The sequence below is a fragment of the Microcaecilia unicolor genome, chromosome 5 (assembly GCF_901765095.1).
Source record: "Microcaecilia unicolor chromosome 5, aMicUni1.1, whole genome shotgun sequence".
NCBI classification, from domain to species: domain Eukaryota; kingdom Metazoa; phylum Chordata; class Amphibia; order Gymnophiona; family Siphonopidae; genus Microcaecilia; species Microcaecilia unicolor.
The window spans coordinates 315,785,513-315,808,695 of record NC_044035.1 but is presented as its reverse complement, the minus strand read 5'-3'; the positions used below and the strand labels follow the sequence as shown (position 1 = coordinate 315,808,695).

At 42.4% G+C, this 23,183-nt stretch overlaps 1 protein-coding gene across 4 annotated transcripts in view; it reads right to left on the bottom strand.

The window, feature by feature from the left end:
* Positions 1-23,183, bottom strand: part of URI1 (URI1 prefoldin like chaperone) — a 211,737-nt gene that overhangs the window by 114,157 nt on the left and 74,397 nt on the right. For 3 of the 4 annotated variants that reach the window (XM_030204398.1, XM_030204400.1, XM_030204397.1), the window contains exon 3: positions 11,803-11,837. The exons of the other annotated variant lie outside the window; for it this stretch is intronic. In XM_030204398.1, the coding sequence (XP_030060258.1) occupies positions 11,803-11,837 (35 nt within the window). The remainder of the gene's footprint in view (positions 1-11,802; positions 11,838-23,183) is intronic. 4 annotated transcript variants of the gene reach the window in all.

Here is a 23,183-nt window from a genome sequence, read left to right as displayed (position 1 = left end):
TTTACAATTTTACAAGGAAAAAAACAAACACAGGAGATAACTTGATCAAGAGAATTCTACTTGATGTGATAATTTCTCCTAACAGTTGCCTCTTCTGTCCTTGAGATGTCAAAGATTGACATCATTTTAAAGTGGTACTGCAGTTTTGAAAGATAACTTAAAATTCACAGCAATGTGTGCCCTTCTGAACCACAGGCACAGCATGACATGGTTTAGGCTTCAATAAAAACTGGACACTCGACTCAATCACTTCCCTTTGGCTTCCAGGCTATTGTAGAGTAAATGAGAAATATCTGGTGTGCATGTTTAGTGCTTTAAATAAAATAAACTATATCTGTAAATCAAGGAACTAGAAAAGGGAAGAAAGTAAGACAAGCAAAGCAATCCACCTCATGCTCTAACTCAAAATGACAATATAACGGAAAGAACTACAGTTTATATTAATGGAACCTTATATGATTATGAAAATTATTACAGCATAACAATATCAAACACAATGTGTATGAAAGGCACTAACATAAAATAGAAATCCCTTTCCTCTCTAAGAAGTGCTACCCTTTAATCAAAGCAATAATAACATTTCATAGGTGATCCTACTGGTAATAATTTACTATATGTTTAACAGTTGTTCACAACCTGTCATTTAATTTGCTATTAAATGGCCTTTTTTCTTCGACCACCACATGAGTTCTATTAACACTAGAATTTAGAGAGGAAAGCAATTTGCTCCTAGAAACCCAAACATTTAAGATTATGCAGCACTTTAAGGAAGTTTTAAGAGCAAACGTATACATTTTAAGTATATTGCTGAATTATGCACTTGACAAGTATAGTACACTACATTACCAAAATTTACACAAAATTATGGAACCTGAGAGTACTATTTGAGTCTCACTTTGGGCCTCTTTTACAAAGCCGCGTTGCCGGGTCCTGCGCAGCAAATGAGAGGAAGCTCACAGGAACTGAATGGGCTTCCTGTCATTTGCCGCACCAAGAATCGGTAGTGCGGCTTTGTGAAAGAGGCCCCTTGTTCTTACTGCCTCCAAAATTGAGGAGTAAATCTTCCTAGAATGTGGCCAATCACAAGACTAGTAAAAAGCAAGCAAAATACAGTTTACCTTCATACCACATTTAAGAAGAGAAGCCAGTGCTTAAAGCAAGATACTTAGAATGACACAAATTTGAGAGAGTACAGCAAAAGGCAGTAGGAAAGCACATTGTTAAATTTGCAAGATTTTGCTTAAAGTAATGTTGCTTACTTGTAGCAGATGTTCTCGGAGGATAGATGGATATCAATCCTTACATGGGCAATGACATCAGACAGAACCCAGGTTAACACAGTAACTAAGAAGCTTCCAGAGCTTTCAAACTGCTCTACTGAGCCTGACAAGGACATCCTGAATCAAGGCACTAGTACAAACTTGCTAGTTACAATTTATAAAACACCAACTCTTTGGGATGGTGGGAGGTTTTTGTGAGAACTGTTACCCTGCTGTCCTCAGAGAGCACCAGGTAAGCAGCTTTGCTTTCTCCAAGGACAAGCAGAATAGCAGTCACTGAATATGGAATCCTTAGCTACAGATTGCTTTAGAAACAAAAAATAATTAAAAAAAATATAACCATGACAAGGGCCCTTTTACTAAAATTTGGTAAGCAGTTACCCATGAATTAGTGCAGTAACCATTAGCATTCTGGCATGACGGTATGTGCTAATTCACACACTAACCTCATACTCTGGAATGAGGAGGGACAAGGGCAGCTTATGGACTTGAAATGGTGTAGACTGCACCATGCAGTTAGTGCACAGTACCATAAGGTAACTATGGAAAAATGCTAGGAATTCCCCCAATCACCCCACAGCCTTGAAAAAAAAAAAAAATTACTTTACCACACACTTTAGTTTAAAAAAAGAAAACAGAAAAAAAAAAGCCTTTTTTTTTTAAGAGGCAACAAGACATGTTTAACAAGACAACCTATAAATAAAAAAAATGTTACTTAGAGGGGATGGGCGTTTATTTTTTTTTATTTTTGTTACATTTGTACCCCGTGCTTTTCCCACTCATGGCAGGCTCAATGCGGCAGGCAATGGAGGGTTAAGTGACTTGCCCAGAGTCACAAGGAGCTGCCTGTGCCGGGAATCGAACTCAGTTCCTCAGTTCACCAGGACCAAAGTCCACCATCCTAACCACTAGGCCACTCCTCCACTTCGTTAGATTGCAAACCACAAAAAAAAAGGTAAGACTGACCAAATCTATTATGGAACAGAGTTAAAGTCTTGATCCCTGGTACTACGATTCATAAATTTCAGACCTATGCTAATTTAACCCCTTTTAGAATTTGTTACCATGTTTCCAACATATGCACATATCTTCCTGTGTAATTACAGCTAACTGAAGTTTACATATTCTGCACCAGTGATACCTTTACAAATCCAACGAAATGGATGCCCTGAATGACTGAATTATTGCTGCCCTGTGAATGTACTAAGTTAATGAAATAGGACAATCTAAAACCCTAAAAGAATGAAACAACTTTTCAAATTTATCTATTAAGTGGAGAAGGATTGTTTCAACAGTACTGTTTATTATTTATTAGGATTTATTTACCGCTTTTTTGAAATAATTCACTCAAGGCGGTGTACAGTAACAATATGATTCTTGCTATATTTTTGGTGATTTTAGCCTCTACCCCAGTACTACAACTATGCTACTTTTTTAAAAATGTGCTTCTTTCCTAGCCTCCATTCCATAGACAATCAAATCTACCTCAAACCTGTTCACTTACTGATATTTACATTTTCCAAAGAAACTCCTTACCAGTTTTATTCTGTATACACCTAGCTTTTTATGATCTAAGAATGAGAAAAAGAAAATGAGACATCCTTTCCGCTTAAGATTTTTATAAGATGACTGAATTATGAGTGCATATGAAAGATGTGCAAATGGCCAGGAACCGGAGTTAAAACATTGAAAATTAACTACTACTGTTCACAAGTTTCAAACTGGTGTGAATTCAATCCGTTGGTGTGTTTCTTATTCAAATAGGAATTGGATGTGAATGTGTAGATAGTACGCTATATCACAGGTTAGTAGAACTCTTCCATTGAGGATGATCTTAGGTGGGTTACTGATGCTGCTCTGGCTATAACACTGAGCCTTGACATGGTCTTCTAGAGTTGCATATCAAAGATCTGCAACCTACTATCTATTCAGTTAGAAAGTGTACATTTAGCTGTGGCAATTGCAGATCTACCTGAAGAAAAAAAAAAGTTAGGTGAACTCTCTAAGGGATTTGACTGCATCATTCAGAACCGATATACTCATATCACCCCTCTCCTCAGGTCACTTCACTGGCTTCCAATCCGATACCGCATTCAGTTCAAGCTTCTCCTTCTTACCTACAAATGTACTCAGTCTGCTGCCCCTCACTACCTCTCTACCCTCATCTCCCCTTACGTTCCCACCCGAAACCTCCGTTCACAGGACAAATCCCTCCTCTCAGTACCCTTCTCCATCACCGCCAACTCCAGGCTCCACTCATTCTGCCTCGCCTCACCCTATGCCTGGAACAACCTTCCTGAGCCCTTACGACAAGCCCCCTCCCTGCCCATCTTCAAGTCTTTGCTTAAAGCCCACCTCTTCAATGCTGCTTTCGGCACCTAACTCTTACCTTCAGGATATCCAGACTGCCCCAATTTGACTGCCCCTATCGAACTGACTATTCACTTGTCCTTTAGATTGTAAGCTCTTTGAGCAGGGACTGTCCTTTTAAGTTAAATTGTACAGTGCTGCGTAACCCTAGTAGCGCTTTAGAAATGTTAAGTAGTAGTAGTAGTAGAATGCTAAGACTCTTTTGCAATTCAAACAAAAAGGTTTGTTCACCTTTGTTGACACATAGCCTGGGGAAGAAATTGTTGGAAGGATGATTGACTGGTTAAATAGAAACTGACATCACCTTAGGAAGGAACTTAAAATGCATGAACAAAACCAGATTAACAACTTTGCAAAGGGCAGCTCGCTAATTCTGAATGCTAGTGACCACCACTAAAAATCCAACATTCCAGATCAGGTACATCAGCTTACAAGATCCCAGTGGCTCAAAAGGCTATTTCATCAGCAGGTTAGTACCAGGCTGAGATCCCAGGTGGCTTGACATGATGCTTCTACTCAAGCAAGTCTCATATAAACCTCAAAACTAAAGACTGTGGGTTTACTATTTACATCGTAATGAAAAGCAAGCCTTCGGCAAAAAGCGTGAAATGGATGTAAACACAGAAATCTTTCCATCTTTTTCTCTCTTTCTTTTTACCTAACTTGTGATGGTTGTTTACTTTCCTGTTTGAATTATGACGTTCCTTTCTAGATGTTATTTAGTATGTAAACCACTTCGCTCTGTTCTCAGCAATATATAACAAATTTGAATGAAGAATCATCTGCGCTGTGGTGAACTGTTATCAAGTTAGTCTCGAGGCCTAACTCTTAGAAGATATTCAGAAGAACAACAAAAACAGATCTAGAAAATTTTTCTCACACCACAGCAAACACTCTCCATTTAAAACTGTTCTAGAGGAATCTTTCCTAGGCAGTACATCAAAGAAACAACAAACAAGCTACATCCCAAGCAGTCATATTAAGAACACAAGAATAGCAATACTAAGATCAATGGTCAATCTAACCCTGAATCCAACAGTGGCCAACACAGGTCACAAGCACCTGGCAGAAACCCAATCTAATATAATAAAACGCACCGTGAACGTTCTAATGAGGACAACGTTCTGTGAAGCCCTGAAGCCATGCCCTGAAGCCATCTGACGTCACTGAAGCTGTAGGGTTCGTGGATTCGTGGTGTGAAGCCTCCCTTCAAGCCAGCCAGCCAGCCGTCTCTGCCCCGCCCTCGCGACAAAACAAACAAATCCGGAAGCGAAACGTCAGGGAAGGAGGCGGCGCTCCCGACGTCTAGCCTTCCCTTCGCTGTGTTCCGCCTTCAAAATAAGGCGGAACACAGCGAAGGGAAAGCTACACGTCGGGAGCGCCGCCTCCTTCCCTGACGCTTCGCTGCCGGAAACGCCACGGAGGTAAATTGAAAAGAAGAAAAAAAAAAAAAAAACGATGCATGGATGCGAAGGGGGGACATGGATGCGAAGGGGGGGAGGAGAAGAGGGCGGGCCAGGCTGGGACATGGGATAGAGAGGAGCATGGATGCGAGGGGGGGGGGGGGCATGGAAGGGAGAGAGGGGACTTGCTGGAAAAGGATGAATGGAGGCGGCAGGGGACAGAGGAGCATGGATGGGCATGGATTGCGAGGGCAGGGCTCAGGGAGAGAGGGGAATTGCTGGAAATGGATGAATGGAGAGGGCAGGGGACAGAGGAGCATGGATTGGGAGGGCAGGACTCAGGGAGAGAGGGAAATTGCTGGCTAGGGATGAATAGAGGAGACAGATGGGCATGGATGGATATGGATTGCAGGGCAGGCCTCAGGGAGAGAGGGCAATTGCTGGATAGGGATGAATGGAGGGGCCAGGTGACAAAGGAGCATGGATGGGCATGGATTGGAAGGGCAGGACTCAGGGAGAGGGGAAATGCTGGATAGGGATGAATGGAGGGGGCAGGTGACAGAGAAACATGGATGGGCATGGATTGGGAGGGCAGGGCTCAGGGAGAGAGGGGAATTGCTGGAAAGGGATGAATGGAGGGGGCAGGGGACAGAGGAGCATGGATGGGCATTGATTGGGAGGGCAGGGCTCAGGGAGAGAGGGGAATTGCTGGAAAAGGATGAATGGAGGGGCCAGGGGACAGATGGCCATGGATTGGGAGGGCACGGCTCACACTCTCTCTCTGATATACAATGTCTTTCTGACTCTCACTCTCACACACTCTGTCTCACACTGTATCACATTCACTCTCTATGTGCCACACAGTCACTCACACACTCGCTTGGTCTCATACACTCACTCAAACAGAGAATCTGTGTCTCACACACACTCTCTCTCTCGCCCACACACACACACTCTCTCTCACACTGTGTCTCACATACACACTTGCACACACTCTCATTCTCACACACACACACTCTCTCACAAACACACTCACACCCAGACTCACTCTCTCTCACACACACTCACACTTTCACTCTGACTCTCAAACAGTCACTCTCACATACACTCTCCAAAGCATACACACTCCGAGGAAAACCTTGCTAGCGCCCGTTTAATTTGTGTCAGAAACGGGCCTTTTTTACTAGTTTGTAATAATATTCCGTGTTACCAATCCTGGGGCAAGCAGTGGCTTCCCCTATGTCTATATCAATAACAGACTATGGATTTCTCCTCTAGGAACTTGTCCAAATCTTATTTAAACCCAGGTACGCTAACTGCTGTTATCACGTCCTCTGACAGCGAGTTCCAGAGCTTAACTATTCTTTGAGTGAAAAAATATTTCCTCCTATTTGTTTTAAAAGTATTTCCGTGTAATTTCATTGAGTGTTCCCTGGTCTTTCTACTTTTGAAAAAATGAAAAATTGATTCACTTCTACCCGTTCTATATCACTAAGGATTTTATAGACCTCAACCATATCCCCCCCTCATACTCTCTTTTCCAAGTTGAAGGAGCCCTAACCTCTTTAGTCTTTCCTCATATGGAGGAGATTCATTCCCTTCATCATGTTGGTTATTCTTCTTTGAATCTTTTCTAATTCTGCTATCTTTTTAAAGATATGGCGACCAGAATTGAATGCAATACTCAAGGTGAGGTCGCACCATGGAGTGATACAGAGGCATTATAATATTCTTGGTCTTATTTTGCATCCCTTTCCTAATAATTTCTAGCATCATGTTTCCTTTTTTGGCTGTTGCTGCATACTGGGCAGACTTATGTTTTTTTACAATGACACCTAGATCTTTTCCTTGAGTGTTGACTCCTAAGATGAACCCTAGCATCAGATAACTGTGATTCAGATTATTCTTCCAAATGTGCATCACTTTACATTTGCCCATAAATTCCATCTGCCATTTGAATGCCCAGTCTTCCAGTTTCCTAAGGTCTTCCTGCAATTTTTCACAATCCGCACACGTTCTGACAACTTTAATAGTTTCATGTCATCTGCAAATTTAATCCTTACTTGTCGTTCTGTTTTCCAGATCATTTATAAATATTTTAATAGCACTGGTCCCAGTAAAGATCCCTGCGGCACTCCACTATTCACCCTCCTCCACTGAGAAAAATGGCCATTTAACCATGTCCAATAACCAATTCCTAATCCACAGAAGGAGATTGCCTATCCCATAACTTTTTAATCTTCTCATAAGTCTCTCTTTATCTGATAAGAATCACATCGTGCCGGTAGGGTTGGCAGCTACATTTTTTGTGGAAATATCCTTGAAACAGCCAAGCTGCGAAACATGATGTCATGTTGGACAGTCAATTCCCCTTGGAAACAATCTATTTAAGTGTGACATAAAGTTGTTGTTTTTTTAAAATATAAAGTATAGCCACTTAGAGATGACAGTTTGGGAATGAAAATAAAATGGAAACCTAACAAAAGTAAAATAAAACAAAAATAAAAGATCCCAAGAAGACCGATGACGACAGGAGAGTGGCAGCTAAAACTACAATTTACCCCACAACTCCAGTGGACTGAGGTCTTCTAAACTAAAAAACTAAGAAGTAGAAAGCACAAGCTTTATTATAAAGTATATGAATTATAGTTTTGGCTTATGCAAATCACTGGAGCTTGGAGGATACATAATTTTAACAGTCATATTCTGAACTGTTTGGACTTCCTTTAAATTTGATTAGGAACAACCAAGATAAATTATGTTGCAGTAGTCAAGTCGCCTAGTCAGTAAAGAAAGAATAAGTGAGTGGAACGTGTCTTGGTCGAAATATCTTTGCACGGAGCATAATTGACAGAGAACTAGAAAGGATGTCTTACATAAATGGGATATCTGTGGAGAAACGGTAAGCTGGGGGTCTATGTACCATAAGTCATGTCTTTGGCTTGAAGCTCCCCTTGGACCCAGTAGAACAAATACGCTATGAGGAGACAACAGCATCCACCTTTATGGTGGTGGGAACCATATCATGGAATGCACTTGCAGGACATTTACGTCTTTGCAGTAATGTGGCTCAATTTAAAAAGCTTCTGAAAACACAGTTATTTGTAGCAGCATTTTTCTAAGATTCTGTTTTATATCCTGCAAGCTGTTAGTTCTTTTGTTAATAGAGTTTAGGAATGGAGAAATTAATGTTTATGTCTCGTGTATGATTATGCTTGTTTTATAAATTATATAAGCTTATTATGTGTGTTTTCTGAAAAACACCTAGGTTTTAGGTGACATATAAATTTAATTAAGCAATATTTTTTTGTTACTGCAATTGGATTTTATAATTTGTACCAAACTGTCTTATGATTTGAATGGTTGAATGAGTGTGTGAGGTTTTTATTAAAATTAGTATGAGCTAATAATACTATTTTATATTATTTACTTGCTGAATTTTATATTATTTTCTGTGTCCAGTGTCTACTGCCTGAATGATTGTTGCTTCTAATCTTTAATGTGTACGTGTATAACCTTGGTATTGGGATTATTATGAACTGAAAATATCAAGACTATCAATTATGATATTTCCTTTATTGTATGCTTTTTGTTTTGTTGATCTTGGAATCTTAAGGGGAATGGAAGTATACTGAACAAAAAATGAAAATGGAATGGAAATAGAAGCCAGAAGAATATGACATCCGTTATCCACCAGCTTTAAGGAACCAGACATTATTCTCTCAACATCCCTAGATACAGTGACCTACAGGATGCTCTATGCTCCTTGCTTCATCAATATCAATGTATCACTAACATTCAAGCTCTACAAGAAAGATGCCACTGATGCCTTTGGATCTCACTTACCAGAACAGAAGAACCTCTTCAGCATTACAGGCCTCTCCTCTCAGGCTGTCCTCCTCTCTCTACCCTCTCCCTCTCAGCTTTGTCCGGATTTATCCAGGGAATCTGCTTTCTCCTACCTACCATTCTTGTAGTACTCTCTTCTTCTAGATCTTTGTCTGGAACCCTCTTTCTTCAAATTCAAAAAAGCAGTCAAGACGCTCATTTGTTTAGTGCATTTGTATTCCACATATATCCCATGCAGATCACAACATAACATACACAGTCTAAAACAAAATAATAAAAATAGACATTCCAGAGAGTGGTGTGCAGAAAAGGAAAATGTACCAGCAGCTGCCTACAGCAATTAAAACTGGTCGCTCATTGTTAGGTCTGCCAGAAAAAGGACTGCAGCTAGCCAAAAATGATCTCACATCTCAGCTAAAAAATGAGAGCGGAACACCTGCATATTAGATGTAAAAGTATCATGTCTGTTACAATCCTTAAAGCAGGACAAAGACCATGCCACTCTCCGAAACTACAAAAACCAAGTGCACATCTCTAAAGAATATGTCTTATCTACAGCTGGAATAGAAAGGTGCTAGGTACCCTCAGACCGAAAATGTCAAGTGGAGGAGTGGCCTAGTGGTTAGGGTGGTGGACTCTGGTCCTGGGGAACTGAGGAACTGAGTTCGATTCCCACTTCAGGCACAGTCACTCCTTGTGACTCTGGGCAAGTCACTTAACCCTCCATTGCCCCATGTAAGCCGCATTGAGCCTGCCATGAGTGGGAAAGCGCGGGGTACAAATGTAACAAAAAAAAAAAAAGGGGGGGGGGGTGGTACACTTTAGATAGCCTTCTGTACTACAAGAGTACTTTGAAATATATTCAAAACAAAATCCTTGCACAACTGGTGATATATCCTACCAGCACTTTACTTCTTTAACCAGCCGCACATTGTGTACCATATGCAGTTGTTTTCAAAGTAGAGGCTGGGAGACCAAGATAGAGGGTATTACAGTAATCAAGTTGAACTGATTAGCAAAGATCATCCGAGCAAAATATCGGTTTTAGTCACATAACCACATGAAGTTTAAAGAAGGCAGATCACACCATGGTGCTAATCTTTGCTTCATGAATAACAGCAAATCTAGTACCACACAGCACACTCCTATCACGTTCAGAACTCTACAAGTAATTAATGTAGGAAGGTCCTTAGATAGGGACTAGAAGAGAAGATAACCTCTGTTTTTCTGTTAACTGTCATCCATGATGCTACAGATGTGAAACAATATTACAGTTTTAAAAACTGCATCATCAACCACGGAATCAAAGGAAAGAAAAATTGCACATTATGGCTGTTCCTGTTAGCCTTTGAGTAATGACTTCATGCTGCCTATATGGACCTACTGATCCCCATATCCTCTCTCACACCCCTAGTCTCTCTTCTCCTTTGCCTTTTTTGTATTATACTCAGGTTTCTGCTCTCCATTTCCCAATTTATATAGATACTAGTAAAAAAGGCCCGTTTCCAAAACCAATGAAACGGGCGCTAGCATGTGTTTTTTTTTGTGTGTGTGTGTGTGTGTATGTGTCATAGAGTTATTTTGTGTGCATGTGTGTGAGTGTGTGAGGGTGCGGTGTGTGTGCAGGTTGTTGATGTGTTTCTTTTTTTGTTTTGTTTTGTTTTTTGCTTGGGGGTTGGGGGATGTGCTGTGCTGTGCTGGCAAAGTGGGTTGGATTGGTGTGTGGCTTTGAGGGTGTGTTTCTGTTGTATTGTGTGTCTGTGGTTTTGTCTGTCAAGGAGGTTTGTGGAGGGGGGTCTTTCTTTTGATGAAATGTAAATGTAAATTTTTGCACATACCCACAGCAGGAATATTCTTCTCTCGTTCCAGCGGTGGTTCTGTGCTCTCCATGCTGCACAGATAATGAGCCATTCTGCTGGGGAATGCTCCTCCCTTATTGTCACGTAGTTTCCTCTGATTGGTCCGTCTTACATTGCCTAGTGTTGCCTGGGAACGGTGTTGTGATGGTCCTTTGTGTTTCAAAATGTTGAGGGTGTTTTTTCTGATTGGTCCGTCATGTGAGGGCGGGGCAGTGAGACATGGTCAGTGTTGAGGCTTCACCACCATGAATCCATGAACGCTTCAGTGACTGACTGAGTGACTTCAGAATGTTGTCTTCAGAACGTTGAGGGTGAGTTTTATTATAGTAGATTGTAAACTGCTGTGCTATGCTTCTGGATGTTAATAGCAATAATAACAACAACAACAATATGAAGACCCTCCAACTGGCTCCTTCTGACAGGTAATGCAATCAGGGACATAATGGCTAGCACTCAGACACTGAACACAGTCACCAATTTATGTGGCTGCACATGCACTGAGTGTACTTCTGGAAACTAAAAAAAGTTTCTTTTCCTTTTGAAGCACTTAAGATGAAGAAAAAAAAACAGTTGCAGCAAAATCAAATGACTGTATTTTACAAAGTCAATTGATGCCACCCAGTGTACCGGCATTGGTAGGAGTGCAGCCATGAGAAAGAAAAAGAAAAATCTTACTTTGTGAACCAAAAGGGAGACCAGCATGAAAACAAATCACTTTAAAGTCAAATAACATTTGGTGCAAGAAAACATAACTGTTTGGTCTGTGGGAGGACCCCCCCCCCCCCCCCCAATTTAGACGGGCCCTGTGTGAATCTTGTGGCATGGCATCCCACAAATGACCAGAGAGCATGTTTGAAAGTTCTGGAAACATCATTAGTCACCAAGTTTTGTCCAATAACTTTAACTATATGTGAGGACTACTATCATGCTTGTCCTCAGAGAAAACTTTTTCACATAGATAGTTGCATTGCCCATTAGTAACCAAAAGTGGGTTATTTCTTCAGTAATTTACAAATGTAATCAACTTTTGTTTTTACTTACCAATGCTGGATTTTTTCTTGGCAGCTAGTAACCACCTGTCATTAAAACAGATAACTGCTCATGAAAAAACAATGTTAAGCATACAGCTACAATGTCAAGGTATCAGAAACTGGAGTAGCAACTTTACAGGTTTGCTAGTGCATCTGTATACATTTTTATTTGTCAGTACACAGGCAAATGAGCATTAGCTTTTAGGCAGCACACTTATCAACATTCTAATGCAGACTGATAACCAAAGAACAAACAACAGTTTTCCGGTTCACAATAGTGTCTTCTCTGTAATTGTTGGGTGATACTTGATAAAGATATAACAGCACTGTGTGCATATTAAAACATGCCCACGGGAAATTTGAAAGAGAATAATAGCTTGTTATAACTTTAGTGGGTATCACATTCTACCTACATATACTTCGTTTGGGTCACTACAGCATCAATAAAATCAACATAAATGAAAAGTTAACAAATGTGAAGAATGAAAACACACACATTTTTGCCAGAATAAATACCCTGAATCACCCACTACATAAGCTCTGTAAAATTCAAACTCTCACAAAAGATCAATAATAATGGGAGCTGTACTCACCATGTGCTAAACAATTTCCACCAAATTCACATGGAAATTGTAGTGCGTAGAACAAACCAAACTATTTGAGTTTGCTGAAGCTACTAAAGTAATGGCAGAGCAATCAATGGCCTACTCTGTTCATCAAGGTGCAGAACTTGTGTGTCATGAATCAAGAGAGTTAAACTGATCTCTTTTCTTATTTACTGCCTCCAATTAAAAGAAGTAAATCATCAAGGTTGATCAATTTACTACAGCACCAACGCCTGCAGACAACATGTTCTTTTTGTTTCCAAACTTTCAAACATGACCAGAGAGCATGTTTGAAAGTTCTGGAAACATCATTAGAGGAAAGGAGGAACAGGGGTGATATGATACAGACGTTCAAATACTTGAAAGGTATTAATCCGCAAACAAATCTTTTCCGGAGATGGGAAGGCGGTAGAACGAGAGGACATGAAATGAGATTGAAGGGGGGGCAGACTCAAAAAAGATGTCAGGAAGTATTTTTTCACGGAGAGGGTGGTGGATGCTTGGAATGCCCTCCCATGGGAGGTGGTGGAGATGAAAACGGTAACGGAATTCAAACATGCGTGGGATGTGCATAAAGGAATCCTGTGCAGTAGGAATGGATCCTCAGAAGCTTAGCCAAAATTGGGTGGCGGAGCAGGTGGGGGAAGAGAGGTTGGTAGTTGGGAGGTGAGGATAGTGGAGGGCAGACTTATACGGTCTGTGCCAGAGCTGGAGATGGGAGGCGGGACTGGTGGTTGGGAGGCGGGAAATACTGCTGGGCAGACTTGTACGGTCTGTGCCCTGAAAAAGGCAGGTGCAAATCAAGGTAAGGTATACACATATGAGTTTATCTTGTTGGGCAGACTGGATGGATCGTGCAGGTCTTTTTCTGCCGTCATCTACTATGTTACTATGTTGTTTCCATTTATGATTACAGAATGGAGCAGTGTGATGATGGAACTCGCTCTTCTTTACTCCACTGAACTTGCACTAGGCAAAGCAAAAAGCACTCACCTATTAGCAGCACCATTATTAGAAAAAACAAAGGCTGTATGGATGACCAGTTTTATGCAGAAAATTTAAAATAACTGAAAACGTCATAATGAAACAGTTTTACTGAAAATTATTAAGTGTTTTCAACCTGACTGAAAGATCCAAATTAAACAAAAAGTCACTTAATATAAAAAATGTACCCTTACAGATATACTGTCCTCAGCAGAAGAAGCAAAGTTACATACCTGTAAGCAGGTATTCTCAGAGGACAGAAGGCCATATATTCTCACAATTGGGAAAATGAATGGCTATGCTCTCTGGACATGAAGGATGCATATACTCAGATCCCGATATATCTAGCCCACCAGAAGTATCTTCGGTTTCATTAGAACAGGGGTAGGCAACTCCGGTGCTCGAGAGTCGCAGGCAGGTCAGGTTTTCAGGATATCCACAATGAATATGCAGGAGATAGATTTGCATATCATGGAGGCAGTACTTGCAAATCTATCTCCTGCATATTCATTGTGGATATCCTGAAAACCTGACCTGCCTGCAGCTCTCGAGGACCGGAGTTGCCTACCCCTGCATTAGAACATAAGAGTAGCCATACTGGGTCAGACCAATGGTCCACCTAGCCCAGTATCCTGTTTTCCACACAGTGGCCAAGCCAGGTCACAAGTACCTGGCAGAAATCCAATTAGCAGCAACATTCCATGCTAACAATCCCGGGGCAAGCAGTTGCTTCCCCATGTCGGTCTCAATAGCAGACTATGGACGTTTCATCCAGGAACTTGTAAAAACCTTTTTTAAACCCAGATTCGTTAACCAATGTTACCACATCCTCCGGCAATGAGTTCCACAGCTTAACTATTCGTTGAGTGAAAAATTATTTCCTCCTATTTGTTTTAAAAGTATTTCTATGTAACTTCTTCAAACGTCCCCTAGTCTTTGTACTTTTGCAACGAGTAAAAAATCGATTTACTTCTACTCATTCTACACCACTCAGGATTTTGTAGACCTCGATCATATCTCCTCTTATCCATCTCTTTTCCAAGCTGAAGAGCCCTAACCTCTTTAGCCTTTCCATCCCCTTTATCATTTTGGTCACTCTTCTTTGAAGCTATTCTAATACTGCTATATCTTTTTTGAGATATGGTGAGGAGTGGCCTAATGGTTAGTGCACCGGGCTTTGATCCTGGCTACCTGGGTTCGATTCCCACTGTGGCTCCTTGTGACGTTTGGCAACTCACTTAACCCTCCATTGCCCCAGGTACACCTAGCAGTGCTATAAAAATTATCAGTAGTATTCTAATTCCACTATAGCTTTTTTGAGATACGGCGACTCTTCTCGGCCGCGTGGCGTGGACGAATGATGTGATTAAGTTTGAATCAGTTTGTGTTCGTGCGTCTGACGTCAGACGAACGCACACAAACAGATTCCAACTTGATCACATCATTCGTCCACGCCGCGTGGCTGAGAAGAGGACTTCGGTTGGCAGGGGTTGGTGTCCCCCGCCAGCACAGGTATGCGACGGCGGCGAGAAGGGGGGCTCGAGAGGGTCGTGGTAGGGGGTCCAGGGGTCAGGAACTCCGAGGGGGGGTCTGGAAATCGGAGGGAGGTGGGGTCTTGAACTGGCAGCTGCGGGTGGCGAGGGGGATGATGTGCCCGGGGGGGGGGGGTGTTGATGTGCTTGGGGGGGAGGGGCTTGGGTGGTGCCCAGGGGGCGGTGTTGATGTGTTTGTGGGGGGGAGAGGCTTGGGTGATGAGCCGGTGGGGGGGTTGATGCACCGAGGGGGGGGGATGTCTGCGGTGCTGTGCTTGTCGTGTTGCAGGGAGCGGCGCACTCACAGCTGATTCCCAGGCAGGGGGAGGAGTAGGAAAACATGCTCTGCGTGTTCCCCTACTCCTCCCCCTGCTTGGGAATCAGCTGTGAGTGACGTCAGCCTGGCTACGGAGCCTAGCTCAGGAGCCACGGACACAGGCAGCTACTTTAGAACGTTGATGGTGAGAATTATTATATAGGATGACACCTAGATCTTTTTCTTGAGTGAAGACCCTCAAGGTGGACCCTAGCATCAGGTAACTACGATTCAGATTATTCATTCCAATGTGCATCACTTTACATTTGTGCACATTAAATTTCAACTGCCTTTGGGATGCCCAGTCTTCCTCCAATATTTCACAGTACGCATGTTTCAACAACCTTGAATAGTTTTGTATCATCTGAAAATTTGATCACCTCACTCGTCGTTCCAATTTCCATATCCTATATAAATACGTTAAATAGCAATGGTCCCAGTACAGATCCCTGTGGCACTCCACTATTCACCCTCCTCCATTGCGAGAAATGACCATTTAACCCTACCCTCTGCTGTCCAATAACCAGTTCCTAATCCACACCAGAACCTTGCCTCCTACCCATGACTCTATAATTTTCTCAGGAGTCTGTCATGTGGAACTTTATCAAAAGCCTTCTCAAAAATCTAGATAAACTACATCAACCAGCTCACCTTTATCCACATGTTTATTCACGCCTTCAAAGAAATGAAGCAAATTGGTGAGGCAAGACTTCCCTTGACTGAACCCATGCTGATTCTGGACCAATAAACCATGTTTATCTATGTGTTCTGTAATCTATTCCTTATAATAGTTTCACTGTTTTGCCCGGCACCAACGTCAGGCTTACCAGGCTGTAATTTCCCAGATGACCCCTAGAAACTTTTCTACAATTCGACGTCACATTGGCCACCCTCCAATCTTCAGGTACTACGGACGATTTTAACGGCAGGTTATACATTACTAACAGCAGATCAGCAATTTCATGCTTGAGTTCTTTGAGTACCCTTGGATGTATGCATCTGACTTGCCAGTGCTTATGTTGCTTTTAGTTTCTTCATTTGGATCTTTTTTCCATTCTTTGAAGGACAATCTTTTGGTTGAAATGGACTCCTTCATTTCACCTTTTAACCATGCTGGCTGTTGCTTCCTCTTCTTTCCACCTTTTCAAATATGTGGAATGCATCTGATCTGGGCTTCCAAGATGGTACTTTTGAATAATGTCCATGCTTGATTTAGTGTCCTCACCTTAGCAGCCGATCCTTTTAGTTTCTTTTTAACCATTATCCTCATTTTATTATAGTTCCCCATTCGAAAATTAAATGTAGCTACAGTAGATTTCCTTTGCAGGTTCAACCCAGATAGTAACTCAAACTTGATCATGTTAAGAACATTGTTTCCCTGGGGACCCAACACTATCACCTCTCAAACTATGCCTGCACGCCACCAAGGACCAGATCCAAAATGGCTCCCCCTCTCATCGGTTCCTGGACCAGTTGCTCCAAGAAGCTGTCGTTTATTACATCTAGACATTTTTATCTCCCTGGCACTCCCTGATGTAACATTTATCCAGTCAATATCGGGGTAACTGAAATCACCCATTATTATAGCATTGCTCAATTTGCCAGCTTTCCTAATCTCTGTAAACATTTCTTCATCCATCTGTTCATTCTGTTCCAGTGGACGTTAGTACAGTCCTACAAGAATACTCCTTCCCTTCACACATGAAATTTCTATCCACAATGATTCCACGCTGCTAACTGTTTCACGTGGAATATTTATTTTATTTGACTTAATTCCCTCTAACATATAACACAAATCTCCCCCCTCCAATTTGATCCTCTCAATCACTGAGATACAATTTGCACCTTGTTAAAGTGGAGGGGCATTTTCGATATGATGTCTGATTTTGGATCTAAATAGGGAAGAAGGTCATTTTTGAAAAAGAAAAGCATCTATCTTTTTTTTCGAAAATACAGTGGATGTTTTGTTTTTTGGACGGATTTTTTTTTTTTTGGACCATTTTCGAAAAAAAATAAAAATCCAAGTGCAAAACGCACAAAATCAAGCTATTGGGATGTAGGAGGAGCCAGCATTTTTAGTAGACTGGTTCCCCCTGACATCCCAGGACAGCAATAAGGCACCCTAGGGGGCACTGCAGTGCACTTCATAAACTGCTCCCAGGTACACATCTCACCATTGCTCCCATACCTTGTGTGCTGAGCCACTCAAAACCCAGTACCCCCAACTGTACACCAATACCATAGCCCTTACGGGTGAAGGGGGCACCTATATGTGGGTACAGTGGGTTTCTGGTGAGTTTTGGAGGGCTCACAGTTTCCTCCACAAGTGTAACAGGTAGGGGGAGGTAGGAACCTGGGTCCACCTGTCTGCAGTGCACCCAACACTGACTACTAATGGACCTGAGTATAACATCTGAGGCTGGCATATAAGGTTGGTAAGTAATGTTTTTCATCACACTTTTGGAGGGTGGGAGGGGGTTAGTGACCACTGGGGGAAGAAGGGGAGGTCATTCCTGATTCCCTCCAGTGGTCATTTGGCTGTTTAGGGCACCTTTTTGTGCCTTATTCGTAATAAAAACAGTTCTAGCTCAAAATGTCTAAGTTTTAGTCCTGGACATTTTTATTTTGTTCCATTATGGCTGGAAAAACTAAGTCTTTGAATGCCCAACTTCCACCCTGAACACGCCCCTGGCTCTCCCCCTTGAGATTTGGATGCACTTCTGGCAGACTTCAGAGAAAAACGTCTAAAAATAGGTATTGAAAATAGTGATTTGGACGTTTTTGTTAGCAAAAACGTCCAAATGCAGACTTATGCCACTTTTGGGGCGTTTTTCTCTTTTGAAAATGAGCCCAACAGTGTTCCATTGAGTGTGCTCTTTCCATCAAGTCTCTGAGATGCCTATTATATCTACCTAATCATTTAATGCTATACACTCTAACTCTCCCATCTTACTTTTTAGGCTTCCAGCATCTGTATACAGGCACTTCAAATTGTGTTTTTTTTTTTATTTATCTACAAGCTGCTTAGAAGTTGAAGGGGATAATGTGCATCCTTTATCTTGCTCTCTCATTAAGCACACCTGCCTTACCTACAGCATTGTTGAAACCTCTCTACTGGGATTTCCTAAATGTCCTGTTTCAATAGTATCTCTCAAGGATACTCCAAACCAAACCATGCACTCCTGGGTGACTGTCTGCTTCCCCCCCATTCTAGTTTAAAAACTGCTCTCTCTCCTCTTTAAAAGTAAGTGCCAGCAGCCTGGTTCCATCCTGATTAAAGTGGAGCTCATCCTTTTGGAACAGTCTCCCCCTTTCCCAAAATGTCACCAGTTCCTAACAAGTCTACATCCCTCATCCCTGCACCAGTGTCTCAACCACTCATTGAGACTTTGGAGCTCTGCTTGCCTTTTGGGTCCTGCGCTTGGAATGGGGAGAATCTCTGAAAATGCTACCCTGGAGGACCTAGACTTCAGCTGTCTACCTAAGAGCCTAAATTTGGCTTCCAGAACCTCCCTCCAACATTTTCCTATGCCACTGGTACCCACATGTACCAAGACAACCGGCTCCTACCCGGTACTATCTAAGATCCTGTCTAAGTGACGCGTGAGGTCTGCCACCTTTGCACCAGGCAGGCAAGTGGCCAGCCGATCCTCATGTTCACAAGCCACCCAGCTATCTGCATGCCTAATGATCAAATCATCAACTACAACAGCCGTCCTAACCCTTCCCACCTGGACAGAAGTTCTCGGAGACATATCCTCAGTGTAAGAGGATAGTGCATCACCTGGTGGGCAGGTCCTGGCTACAAGAGTACTTCCAACTTCACCAGGGTGATGCTCTTCTTCTACAAGACCTCCTTCCTCCAAGGCAGCACAGGGGCTGCCAGACTGGAGGTGGGACTTCTCTATGTCCCTGTAGGTCTCATTGATGTACCTCTCTATCTCCTCAAAGTCTGCTACTCTAGCCTCAAGATAATGAACCAACTGGGAGATAATCATACATGTGACACAATGCAAAAGACTGGATAGCACCCCTCTCGCTGCTGGACTGGTGTCTCCATCTTAGTATTTTTCAGTTTTTCGATAATTTAAAACTTGATAAGGTATTAAGGATATTAGTCTAATATTGAAAAAAGTCTTTAGCTTATATAGTATAATGTGTGATTTATTTAGTTTTTTTCTTCTTAGAACGTAATTAAAACTCTGTAAGAGCACTCCTCCTTTGTTATCCTAATTAGAATAACCGACTATAAATGAAGAGTTGTGCTAGGGGTGGGTGGGAGTTGGGGAGGGAACACACCACTTCCAGTACCGTGTGTTGCCTTTTGTCCTCACATCAGCTCCCAGGGTGTTTACCAAATGTCTAGCAGTAGCCACAGTGCCGCTACACAGGCTGGGCATCAATGTGTTCCCTTACCTCAACAATTGGCTGGTGAAGAGCAGGGATAGTTTAAAACAAACCCTAGTAGCTCAAGAACCGAATAGTCCTCTGCATGGACTCCCAAGCATTGTTCTCCGACCCTTGAAGCTAACGCGAGGCCAAAAGGTAACACAGGTGACTGGAAGTGGTGTGTTACCAGCCGAAACCGAAGATACTTCCGGTGGGCTAGAAGCATCTGGATGTGAGTATTTGCATTCTTCAAGTCCAGAGAGCATAGCCAATCGTTTTCTCAATTGTGAGAATTATGGCCTGCTTGTCCTCGGAGAAAGAATGCTGTCAATAAACAGAAAAGATCATTTTAGAAACCACTTTTGCATTGAAAGCCCTGATTTGCACTGATGGTGGCCTCATAAAATTAGATCATGTTAAAAGTAGATGTGGTGCAAACTGGCGCATATTTGTGGAGTAGGCGTGCTGAGCAGAGCACAAGTAGAGTTGTGATTTATGCACATACTTTAATAAAATACACATGACTGTATGCATTCTATGTGCACACATTTATACCTGCTCTCATGCAGGCATACTGTCCATGGCTTCAACCTGTACTAGTATTTTAAGTATTTTATAAAGATACATGTGTGCCTGTGCGTCTTAATAAAACTAACAAAAAAAAAGGTGTCTCCGCGCCCTATTAACTTATGCACCCTGTCAGAATGTTGATGTCCTCCCTAATATATCCTGAAAATCTGGAGGGAACAAAAACAAAAAAAGTTACGAAAGGCCACACATACACAGTCTGGCTGATATTCAGCTGGCAGCAGCCACCATTTTTTAAACGCTGTCACCAACTACATTAGCACCCATTGTTCAGTGCCGGGCCATGTCTGGGCATGAACACTGAACATTGGGGGCTAAATTAGGTTGGGATGGTCATCTTGAGCCTATGAGTGTCCTGGCCAATATCAGTTATGTGAGCCCGGGCTAAATATCAGCCAGGACCTGCATAACTACAGTTTCACTTTAAAGAAGCCCTGATCCCCATCCTGGCCTCCAAAAAAGCCTCCCTCTTCCTCCCCCCCCCCCAGCCCACAAGAATTAAAGCCCCCCCCTCCTTCCCAGAATGAGCCTCCCCCCCTGAGATCTAGGTAGGCTCTCCCAGCCTCCCTATACCCCATGTAGTCCTAATGGAGGTGCTGGGGGCAGGAGCGAAGCCCCCTTGCAGCTGGCCTCTGTAAATGGCTGCCACAACCTCTTCTTGCAGCAGCTCATCATAATACACATTTAAAGAGTGCATCTGCAAAGGAACAGGAGTGCTGCCCCCAACAGGATCACCAGGTATACAGGAAGGGGGTTGGAGAGGCTTGATCTGGGGTGGGAGGGCTTTGATTTTCATGGACAGAGGGGAAAGGGTAAGAAGGAAGGGGCTTTTTTGGAGGCCGGGAGGTGGATCAGGGCTTCTTTAAAGCTAAAATATAATTATGCGGGTCCCAGTTGATATTGAATGCTGGCACCCAAACAGCTAAGCAGGAGGAATTAGGACAGCTTTTGAGCTGTCCCAAATTCACAAACTTTACTATGGGGGTACTGGCTCTGAATATAGCCGGCAACCCTACAACTGCTGGCTCCTCCCAAACTCTGCCCCGTACTGTCCCTGACCTGCCCATTTTTATGGTCACAGGCAATAATCAGCAGCACTGCTTGGTTTAGTGCCACTGAATATCGGGGGGGGGGGGGGGGCGGCTTTCCTGCGTCCTTAAATCGCTTTGAATATTGGTCGGAGTAATTTTATTTTTATTGGGTTTTATCTGTTTTTAATCATTTTATGTTTCGACAGGATACTGTATTATTTGTAGATGATGATTTCCAAATATTTTATATGTATTTTGTTTTTTTCTGTGCCTTGAACACTCTTCTTGTTGTTAACTGTAAAGTATAAATTATTATCATAAAGCCTTTATTGCCTCAGAAAGTAGGCTAATAAAAAAGCGAAAAAGAAATTCAGAAAGTGCCAAAACGTTTATATTAGTCAACTCAAAAACACAATAATATTTGATATGACATAACCGTAAATGGGTATATTTTAGCATGCTTCACATTAATCATGTGATAAAAAGGGCAGCATTGGGGAAACAAGATGGTGGAAGTAGGATACCTCTGAATAGAAATGTAAGTACATAAGTGTTGCCATATTGGAACAGACCAAAGGTCCACCAAGCCCAGTATCCTGTTTCCAACAGTGGCCAATCCAGATCGCAAGTATCTGGCAACATCCCAAAACAGTGCAATACATTTTATGCCGCTTATCCTCGAAAATCCTCAGGAGCTTAGCCTAGAATGGGTGGCAGAGCTGGTGGTTGGGAGGCGGGGCTAGTGCTGGGCAGACTTATACGGTCTGTGCCGGGGCTGGTGGTTGGGTGGTGGGGATAGTGCTGGGCAGACTTATACGGTCTGTGCCAGAGCTGGTGGTTGGGAGGCGGGGTTGGTGGTTGGGAGGCGGGGAAAGGGCTGGCCAGACTTATAAGGTCTGTGCACTGAAGAGGACAGTACAAATAAAAAAGTAGCACATATGAATTTATCTTCTTGGGCAGACTGGATGGACCGTGCAGGTCTTTTTCTGTCGTCATCTACTATGTTTACTATGTTTAAATGAGCAGTGAATTTTCTCAAATAATGGCTCATAGACTTTTCTATTAGAAAGCTATGCAAACCTTTTTTAAACCCCACTGAGATAACTGCTTTTACCACATCATCTGGCAACGAATTGCAGAGTTTAATTACATGTTGAGGGAAGAAATATTTTCTCTGATTCATTTTAAATTTACTACTTTGTAGTTTCATTGCGTGCCCCCTAGTCCTAGTATTTTTGGAAAGAGTAAACAAGCAATTGATGTCTACCCATTATTCCACTCATCATCCTCTTTATCATTTTTTTTCACCCTTCTCTGTACCTTTTCTAATGCCAATATATTTGTGACCCCTCATTCTGAGTGATGAGGATTGGAAAACACTGCAATCTCCACGGCTCTTTGGAGGATAATTCCAGAAGAGGGAACCATATCTGCCACGGCCAGTACAGCATGATCATAATCATGATTCTGCGGTCTTGATTGAGTTTCAAAAATTTTTCCCACTACAGGATACGCATACAGAAGACCTGTCCCCCAACTGAGGAGGAAGGCATCTGACATTAAGTCTGTCATGTGCCTGAAGCCTGGAACAGAACCGAGAGACCTTGTTGTTGTTCTGAGTGGCAAAAAGATCCACCAAAGGGGTGCTCCACGCTTAGAAGATCTTATGGGCTATGCTCATATTGAGAGACCACTTGTGTGGTTGCATTATGCTGCTCAGTCTGTCGGACAGGGTATTGTTTGTGCCTACTAGATAAGTGGCCCGAAGGAACATACCAGGTTGGCAAGCCCAAAGCCACATCTGGACGGCCTCCTGACACAAAGGGCGTGATCCGGGGCCCTTCTGCTTCTTGGTGTAATACTTTGCAACCTGAATGTCTGTTTGAATGCGAACAATTTGGTGATTCAGCCGATCTCTGGAAGCCTTTAGAGCATTCCAGATCACC